The sequence below is a fragment of the Poeciliopsis prolifica genome, unplaced genomic scaffold (assembly GCF_027474105.1).
Source record: "Poeciliopsis prolifica strain line A6 unplaced genomic scaffold, Auburn_PproV2 SCAFFOLD297, whole genome shotgun sequence".
NCBI lineage: Eukaryota > Metazoa > Chordata > Actinopteri > Cyprinodontiformes > Poeciliidae > Poeciliopsis > Poeciliopsis prolifica.
The window spans coordinates 12,006-22,603 of record NW_026562672.1 but is presented as its reverse complement, the minus strand read 5'-3'; the positions used below and the strand labels follow the sequence as shown (position 1 = coordinate 22,603).

Sequence of the window (10,598 nt, the reverse complement as noted above, 5' to 3'; positions counted from 1 at the left end):
TAATAAATACCTGCAGCAGAAAGATTAATATTGTTAGGATAATTTTTAAAAAGTTGCCTGTAAAAAACGAAAAAAAAAACATTCCAAGTTTTATGACATATTGGCATGAAACATTTAACTGATTTAACTTCAGTGAGAAAAAGAGGTGTTCATTTTCAGTATATGTAAATGTCCAGTTTTAACTGTAAAGGCAATTCAAATATCAACTAACAGAGTATAAAGTGGATTTTATTAGGTTACTCATATAACGGTAAATTTAAAAACAGTTTTGTCTGACGTTTCAAATAAGCCACAGCCATGTCACTGACAGGAAAATTCTCAAGACAACAAACCACAATAGGAAATAAACGTGGCTTGGTGGGTAACGCAATAACAGGTCCAGAAACTGAAAACAAATAGAAACAGTTCATTTACTGACAGTAACATACCTACAATCAGCTTTACTTCATTGGAAATTTCTCAAAAGGCAAATGTGGGTGAATCAGAGACAAGTGCTTTTGGCCACATGCATTCATGGCTGCAAGTACTCAGGTAAATATTTTATTGAACAGTATGAATTTGAGTCTAATTCTAATTCAATCTCGGAGGAAAAAAGGTTCAGTTTGTGAGTGTTTGTAGCATCAGCCTGACAGCACCTCAAACAAATAACAATTTGGGAGCTTAGTAGGTCTTCACAGATAAATACATACTTTATACATGTGTTTATAATTAAACGGCAAAAAGAACATCAAAAATAGAAGAAAATGGGGTGTGCTGTGGTGGCGCAAAAAAAAAAAAAAATACTGAAATGTATAGGTATCTTCAACACCCCTAAAGATTGCCTGGATCATCAGCTTAATGCTTTAAGATTGATAGCAAAGTAGTTTCCAACACTGGAGAAGAAATAGCTGCATAAATAAACTTCTAGTAAGTCTTATAAGACGCCCCACGTTTGGAGGCCTCAGTCCTTGACGCGGACGTCGCGGGTTCAACTCCCGGGCCCGGCGACCTTTGCCGCATGTCTTCCTCCCTCTCCTTGCCCTCTTTCCTGTCAGTCTACTGTCAAAAATATGAGCCACTAGTGCCGCTAAAAACTCTTCGGAGAGAAAAAAATGGAAAAAAAAAATTTGAAGAAAAAATATGAAACTAACTTGATACGAACTTGGTAATTAAAAACAAGGGGAAAAAACTACAATAAAGTACACACCTGACTATGTCTGGACGTTGGATTAAATTAAATTAAACTTTACTTCCCAAAAGTCCATAAAGAAATGCGATGCCATTAACATAAAAAGGAGCAGAAGTTAATGGTAATACTAAACTGAAATAACGTCATTTTGTTGTGTAAGCCAGACTTCAAGTTTATGTGCAATGGATGTGTTACATTTATAGCTGCCACAGGAACTTCAAATTTCACAATGATAAACTAAACTATAAGCTCTTTGCACTTTTCAAGAATATGCAGTCATTCACGAACTGTGATGACTCGACTATGGTTCTGTTCTAGCAGCTGGTGCAACAAACTCCAGCTGCTTTCTTCGTTATGATGAATACAAATGTTATGCAAAGCATCTGTGATGTTGATGCAATTAGTATTTACTTAAAAAAAAGTGATCTGAGGTTTCATTACAACTTTGAATATGATGAAATTGTGCAATTGTTTCCAAACTTATCAAACTAACTTCATGTTTAATTATTTTATGGCCACAAATATTACAAATAATAAGTCAGTGCAGTTTATTTGTGTGTAATAACTTAAACTAAAAAAAAATCCTACAAAATAATTCATATTTAATATGCTACATCATATATTGAAGATTAAACAAGAGCATGGAGGTTGTGTGTGTGATGGCGATGGACAAAAAAACCCTTCTGTTTCCAGCTTCTAGATGTTTTGTTCCAGCACTGCTTAAGGAAGTTCAGAACATAATAGGTTTTTTATTTTTAAAAAAGACATTGCAGCATTCAGCAGTAAAAGGTGAAATACGAGTGCTTTTGCATGTGTGGGAACAAGAAATTGACATTTCCTGTTAAAAAGAAACAACCTTTTATAATCACCATCTGGCATTAAATCAGACTAACCTTTTATTGTGTCAAAACAGTTAGTAAACCCAAAATTATTGATATTTGCTAAATGCAAGAACAACAATAGATTTTGTTATTTTATCTTATATTGCTTTCTTTATATTTGTTTACTTACATTTTTGTGGTATTTGGTGGAATATATTTTCAAACCACATTGCCTTTTTCTGCAGATGAGGGAGGTGAGAGAGCTTGCTGTTGATAGCTGTTTCTCTACGACACATTCAACATACCTTTAGTAACCGACAGTGTTCACAACTGGAAAATGTGGTTGTTGTTGTGGTCAAAATTTTGTCTTGAGTGGGTGCTGCACCGTTTCTCATAAAGCTTTTTTCCAGCAAGACAAAAAAGAGAAACTATTCACAGCTCACTGATAAACCGAAACATCAAAGACACTGATCAACTTATAGAAGTCTGAAAATGCATCTTTGTAATGCTGTATAATATATAAGAAAATCTGAGACGTAATGTAACATTTGTCTGGTTACTTGCTTTGCAAATGCTGGTAACCTGCTGGATCTCTACCTCCTTGTTCTCCTCGCTGACTAGAGTGATGCAACGTAGGCAAAAAGTGTTTTTCATAGCTTTTTATGAAGATTCTTTCGTGAACCTCAATTAGACGAACTATGTTTGACGAACTGGCCTTTCTGCCTGTATAGTCCAGTTCTTTCACCTACTTGTTTACAGGATGTAAAATGAGGTCATGGGTTGTTCACTTTGTTTTTATGTTGTTAACTATTGCTGTTAGCTATATTCACAATAGAATTTCACTAGGGATCATTTTTGCGTTTAGATAAAATATAATCAAAATCAGATTTGGTAAAATATTTTATCGCATAAAAAAATTAATCTGACGGGAGCTATGGCAGTTTTCGTCCATTCCTCTTGCCAGGAATGGTGTGACTCTAGGTTTGCAGGATGCCTTCAAGCCATTTTTAATATTTTGGTGGCATTAATTGCCTTTTTCAATAATAGCTGGACAGTAGGTAGAGCACAGAGAGAAGAGGAAGACATGCAGAAAGTGACAGAGCTGGGAATTCAACCTGGGACCACTGGGTTGAGAACTGCAGCCAACCACTGATCCACAAGCACCCAGTTTTCTCACTATTTCATTTTCCTGAAGGAGAAGCAGCTAGATCTCTCTCACGAGCAAACAGAGCAGCTGAATTATGTGAGCTTATTCATAATGTGACACGGATAAAATTACTTGTTAAAAGTAGTTCACTGACCTGCTCTACTAACAGTTTCTAAAGCGATGGCTGTAGTCATCATCACCTTTTAAAAAGTGTGAAAATGATGTTTGCAGATGATAAGAGATAACTATTTATAAATAGGATTTTTTTCTCTCTCTCTCTCTTTTGCGTAGGAAGGGTTAACTATAGAAGTTGGATTCATACTTTTACCCAGAATATTTTGCAGTTTTCTGTCACTATTCTAATTCTGTACATTTTTTTCCCTCAGAGTCATTAGACGCTTTTTTCCTTTTTCGTTATCTATCAATGCATGAGTATGCATCCTGAAAAAATCTAGAAGGGCTGAGTTACACCACTTTTCACAGCTGCAATAAAGGTTGAAATGTTGAAAATCTGGGGTAATATATCAGTGACTCAGGCAGTCTGGAGCTTTAATTTCAAGTGTAGCATGTCTGCAGGTGTGTGGAGTTTTTTTTTTTCAAAAATGATTTATCAAACAAGCTTGGCTGCAGCTGTGTTGACCTAAAATATCCTGGGTTTTCCTGGATGAAGCAACTTTACCATTTAGTTCCTTTTTTCACAAAACACGCATAAGGGACAGATTTTACTGTCTGAAATAATTAACATAGGGTATATTATTAAACTTTTTTATGGTTCTCGAGGTAACTCATTTGTTTTTTGTTTGTTGGTTTGTTTGTTTTTATTTAACCTTTATTTTACAAGGATAAAAATTCAATGATATTCAAAGCTTGTTTTTTCAGAGCAATAATGTTAACAACATCCTTGCACAAAGATATTATCAGAATCAAAGTGGAGGAAACGTGAGTAACACAGGCAGCAGTCATTAATGAAGTCAGGCGAGGGAGATTTCTACTCAAAAATTCCCCTACAAAATGTAAGACAATGCCCATTGTTTTAGAGGAAGTTGTTCTGCATTGCATTGGAAAGAATTGGCAAACTAAGATTTAGGTCTACCAGAGGACCAATACAGATAGCACGCATGTAAAACTCCAGGACCAGCTTGTCTGAAGCTACGTTGATTTGTTTCTGAGCCATTTCATCAAAAAGCATTCCAACATTCTGTCCGTACTAAATTTTTGAACGTGAGATTAATTCTAAAACAAATGGATCATCAGTATCTTCCATTTAGCACCACAAGCATAGAAAGTAGGAGACCAAACATGCATACCCAATTTAGCTGAGTTATTATGTAGCCAAACGTAATGAGCTTACTCCTGTGAAGAGGAAGCTGAAGTGCCTGGAAAAAAAACATTTATGTAAAGGCACATTTATGTATAGAAATATGTTGCTGATTGCAACATCGAAATACCCCGGACCTTTTTGCTCCGAGGTAAAGCACTACAGCCAACATTGTCATGCCAATTTCAAAGAATCATGATTATTGATGTGGTTTTATTTGTAAGAACATTTGAATAAACATTATAAATCTGGACCCCTCTTACACAGGAATTTTACAGTTATTTTAGACTTTGGGTAGGTATTGGCTGACTGTGAAACAAATAACACACGTTCACAAGTTTCAATCAAGTTAAAAATATAAACATGCATGCTCAAACAAGTTCACACTCCTATTTATATTTGAATATATAGCCATTATGACTTGTAGAGAAATCTTCCACTTTTTGTAGCCATCAACGAGCTTCTTGCATAATTCTGGCAGGATATTGCCAGAATTATGCAATATCCAGACAATAAACAGACAATTTCAGTTTATTGTCTCAAATGGTACAGTCAATGTGTTTTGGTTGATTATCTCCCATGGACTCCTCACATTTTCAATAAGAGTAAAGTTTGCAGCCGCCACTGTTGCCCTGTTTTGCAGTTCAACAAAACAGGATTTACTTTTTTATGGTTCCCTCTACTTTGTGCAATATGTCAGTGATGCCTGATAATTGGTGTAGATTTCTATTTTGAAATCTTGAATTTGGCAACCCAAAAATTCATCTCATTCCTGATCCCAAACATCAAATTTAAACTTTGTTTATTTATTCTGAAATAAATCTGAATCCAGAGGAGTTCTTCCACAATGATGAATGCCTCCATTCTAGAGGAATATTCCAATGTAAACTGTACAATTCAGCACTTTGGAAGAAGCCTAGCTATGAATGCCTAAATGTCACTTCTTGTCAGATATTTCCATCAGTAATCCTGCATGTCACTCTGTCAGATGCTTTCTTTGATCACATTGCCTATTTTGGATATGTTTTTTGAAGTGCTGCTCTTTAAGTGGAAGGGGGTGTTTCTGTATGCATCACAGGACATGACAAATAATATAATTTCCTCAGTTTCTGCATGTATGTAATGTTTTAAGTCTTCTTAGCACCTCCTCCTTCAAAATCTTTAAAAAGGAAGAAGCAGAGGGAGAATCAGCACTGCAGCAACACCACGAAAACAAGTGTGTGTTTAGTTTAGCCACAACTCTCTATCACATCAGCAAAAGCAGAAAGAAGTCAAACAGAGGCGTCAAAAAGGTGAGCAGAAAACCAGCAGCATGCTTTAAAATTTGCATGATAATGCAAATAATGCAAGATTTTCCAGCAAGTACATTTTTCACTGCGTAAAAATATATATGTTTTTATCATGTCAATAATGTTTATCTGGTAGATCAAGGAGAAAAATGTTTGATATTCCTGAACTAATTTGTTGTAAAGTGTGCCAGCTGTCATAATCTACTAACCTAAATTGATATGAATTCATTGTACTGATAGAAACTCGTTTACAACAGATGCCGTAACCATCCTCTGAGAGATGTTTGCACTAAGTTTAGTAAATAAGTTTGAAACAAATAAATGTGTTTGCTATAGATAACTTGCAATACTTGCATAATTTAACTTGATAATAATATTTTACTGTCTAGTGCAGAATGAGACAGTGGCTCAGTGGTCTGAGTTTTATTTGGAAGTTTGAAACCAAGAAATGAGAAAGGTCATATTGAGAATCTGTCTTTAAGAGTTGTTAGTTCAAAATACCACTTGTGTCGTCATGTGTTTTATGATAATCTCCTTATTAGGACCACAGGAAGTTTACTTTAGACCAATTCAGCTTGTTACAATATTTCATTTCTGTATTTTTTCTCTTCACAGACAAAAATATCCCCAATAAGCAGAAGTAAAACCAGAATTCATGATGAACCTGTTAGTCATCTTCTCCATCCTTGCAGCGCTCAACATCAACATGGTGAGAAGCAAGTGAGAAAAAAAACAAACTTTAACTTTATAGGAAAACAGAACCATTTTTTAATCTATTGCACCACATCTCTTCTTTTAGGCGTTATCTCAACGCTATTTTACAAACAGACAGGGTAAGTTACAAATGATTTTCTTTTCCATCTCTGTCTGAAAACCATTTTACTTTCTGCTCCTTATTTTCCAGGGATAACCCCTGGAAATGGGATTCAGCCTAATGCTTTATTTCACTACATGTATCAAATCTTTTTCTTGTGTGCTTTGGTTTTAGCATCAGCAGAGTGTCGGTTTGAGAAAGGGACAAGCTACAGGGGAACGGTCTCTGTATCATCAAGAGTCGCAATTGTCTCAATTGGAGCAAGACTCGACACTTTTGGGGTGATTCAAATGGAGTTGGTGACCATAATTACTGCAGGTACTCCATGTTTTACATGTAATGTTTCCACTGTGGAAAAAACAATATCTAATCTGTAGTAACAGATCAGGCTTGAGACTCTGGCAAATGGCAAAGAGCAAAATCTTTATTTCAGTCGTTTGCAAACGGAGAACACACAGTAACCACAGCACAACAGCTGTACCTACGATGAGTTCTGATTTGGAGCTGCAAGCTCTCACAATATATAGGACTCTCTATACAATGTGGTCACTCACTGGCCCAGAGCCAGTCGAACAGGTTAATGCACCGTCACTTTTAACAGGGTATAGAGAGAATGCAACATCCATTAAGTTAATTGTTCAGATGATAAACATCTTTGTTCAAAAATAAGTGCATTTCCAAAAATCAGGTTTACTAATGGAACAATTTTGCATAACAAGAACATTATCAAACTTTGTACGTGCACTCAGCACGTAGCCTTAGCTTGTGACATTTTAATGGAGGAATTTGTTAAGCCTTAGGGTTTATTCCATCTCACTACAATTACCTAACCTGTTTATTGTTATCTGTTAAGAAACACTGGCGCCTGATTTTAGTTACTGACAACCTACTGAAACTTTTCCAAGGAGAGGTCAAAAGGAAACCTATCTAACTGATTCTTTAAAGACTCCTTGACCTACATGGTTTAACAGACTAAACAATACTGGTGTTAAATGACTGAAGAATTAAATAAAATTCTTAAAAGAAATAATAACACAATTTTTACTTCACACCACACGTTTGAAGAAACTACAGACTTTTAACATATTTGGCCTTCAACTCTAGGAATCCCAACAACTGGTCGAGGCCGTGGTGCTATGTTCAAAAAAGAAAGCAGGTCAAGAGGGAGTACTGTGATATTCCCAAATGTAAGATTAGTAACTCCTCTAAGCCACATTTCTCTGCATTTGATTTAAATTTCTCTAATCGTGTCTGTTTTTTGCCCTAACACAGGTCCTACGGTGACTGTAAAACCAACAAGAACACCTCCCAGAGCTGTGGATACAGGTTGGTTTGTTTCTAAAATCCTCTGATGTCTCAGTGGCATCAGGTGAGTTCATGCATCAGGTATTCATACACTTTCATCCCTCCAGAGAGAACGTGTGGCGAGCGTTCTGAGCAGAGGACGAATAAGATCGTGGGCGGTTCTTTCGTACCTGTGGAGTCACAACCGTGGATCGCTGCTATCTTTCAAAGGAGCTTCCTCTGCGGTGGCTCTCTCATCGCGCCCGGCTGGGTTCTCACAGCTGCACACTGCTTCGCTGATGGGTGAGAAAGCGCAACTCCTACCACTTCCCGTGCTAATTATAGCATGAGAACAATGTTCACATGAGATGTTTCGTGAGTGTTTGAGCCATTTTATACGTGTGTCCATTTAGAAACCAAACCCTTCTCCATCGTCTGAAGGTGTATCTGGGAAAGTCTGACATCAAGAACCAAGATCCTGATAGGGAGCAGCTTTTCTCTGTGGAGAAACTCATCATCCACCAGAAATACAACCCGTTCACCTATGATAATGACATCGGTGTGTATGAGCATGTTTTGCTTACAATAGTATTCATACATACCTTTTGAACTTTATTATATATTATAACTAAAACTTCAGTGTGTTTCATTGGGATTTTATGTGACAGACCAACAGAATATCCACTTCATTCTGTAGTGGAAGGAAGGCTCTGTGGCTTTCAGGTTTTTTAGAAACAGTTTTCAGAAAACTGTGGTATGCATTTGTAGTCAGCCTGCCTGACTCAACACTCTTTGTTTCAGTGCATTTACAACTGCATGTGATTTGCAAAAAATATATATCCTTGCAGTTCATGTGGAGAGCAATATCTCAGAAAATATAAGTTATCTTTATATTTTCAGATCATTTAGTGTGTGTTGTAAGACGTTCAAAGTTTGAGATGTGATTCTTTCTGTACCGAGATCAAATTACACAGAGATTCTAGACACTAATTATGTTATTTCTGCACAGAATTTGATTTGGCTGAATTGTGCCATTTGTTTCTCATTTTTATTTGTAAAAAATATACTTCTTTTTCCACTTGACAGTTATTCACAAGTTTATATCGGCAAAGTACGTACAATTCCAATAATACACCTGAGTGTTTGTACTTTAATAGGTGGCAAAATGTGAAAAATAAATTGTGTAAAAAATCCATAAAGATGTTGCAAGACACTGCAGATATGACATTAATAAGAAAACTCTCTATGTGCAGAACTTAAATAAAAATTTACATTACAGCTCTACTAAAGATCTCAAACACAAAAGGACACGATGCATCGAAGACAGCTTCTGTTCGGACAGTTTGCCTTCCTCCGCTCAACACTTACCTACCTGTTGGATTCACATGCAGCATTGCAGGATTTGGGCAGGAAGCCAAAGTAAGTACAGTAAAATGAATATCCTGAGCGTCATTAGTGAATCCTCCATTTCAGCGTCGCTTACACCTCACGCTGTGTCGTCTGCAGATTCGTTGTCTTATGCCAATCGGCTGAAACAGGCTAATGTGAGGCTGCTCTCCTCCACCAACTGCAAAGTCGAAGAGGCCTATAAAACTTTCCTCACTGACAACATGATTTGCGCTGCGACCCCTGATTGGAGCACCGACTCCTGCAAAGTAAGCATGTGATGAAGTGTATAAATATGTCTGGATATCTAGAGAAATCATGTATATAGTTCTTTCCAGACTGTAACTTTTAATAAATAAATAATTATTTTTCTCTATATTTGATTTATCCAAACATAGAAATATTCTTTAAATGACACATTTTTATTTATTAATGATAAATTGTCATTGATTCGCCAACTTTCTTTTCACAGGGAGACTCTGGGGGTCCAATGGTGTGTGAAGTGTCAGGACGTATGTTTCTCTTTGGGGTGGTGAGCTGGGGTGACGGATGTGCTAGTGAGAACAAGCCAGGTGTTTACGCAAAGGTGACCCACTACAACAACTGGATCGCAGACAAAACCGGGCTTTCTGAATACACAAAAGGATTGATGTATCCTCAAAAATGAAACTCCAGCACATGTTAAGTAGTCTTCTGGCTAGTGCATGTTTATAAAAGCAAAATCTGGCATCCATTTTAAGATGGCGTGTGCTGATGCAGCAGGTTTGGCTGCACATTAACGGTGTCAGCCTAAAAGGAACATTGGCAGAAAGTTCGAATTGACTTGAGCTTAGCCAAGATTGCTTCTTGGTTGTTTTACTTGACTGGGAAAGTAGGACAATGTTTGCTGTAAGGTTTTCTGCAGTCAAACTACATTTCCAACATTAATTTGTCTTATAACATTTTCCCCCATTGACACATTACAACTATGAAAACCTCATAATTTGACCGTGTGATTACAGTTGTCACCTGATGGTTAATACCACCACCGACTGAGCTAAAACCAGCGAAAGCTGAAAACATTGACAAATAAATAATTATTTATATCACCCTTATTTTGACGGCAGCTTATAAGCTTTGATGTGTATTTAAAATTATCTTTGCATAATTGCTTAATTTTTTAAATAGAGTTTTATATAATTTGTTTAGGAAATATACAGTGATGGGTTTCTTATATATGTAAGAACTATGCATAAAAATAATATGTATTGTTTTCAGCATTTTACTTATTTAACTTGAACAAAACATTTGCTGATTCTGCAGGCTGGTCCTGCTAGTTTCTTTTTGCTCTTGTTGTTATATAAAATATGAAATAAACATTTTGAATCATTT

General features: G+C 36.3%; 1 protein-coding gene across 1 annotated transcript; it reads left to right on the top strand.

Annotated features, from left to right (window-relative positions):
- Positions 1 to 5,652: 5,652 nt before the first annotated feature.
- LOC129357751 (urokinase-type plasminogen activator-like) lies at positions 5,653 to 10,598 on the top strand. The gene is given in 12 exon segments (XM_055026783.1): positions 5,653 to 5,746; positions 6,359 to 6,452; positions 6,543 to 6,576; positions 6,732 to 6,791; positions 6,794 to 6,875; positions 7,662 to 7,744; positions 7,830 to 7,883; positions 7,970 to 8,144; positions 8,255 to 8,400; positions 9,121 to 9,264; positions 9,348 to 9,496; positions 9,700 to 10,598. Coding segments are annotated over 11 exon segments (1,176 nt in total). The 5' UTR covers positions 5,653 to 5,746; positions 6,359 to 6,398; the 3' UTR covers positions 9,895 to 10,598.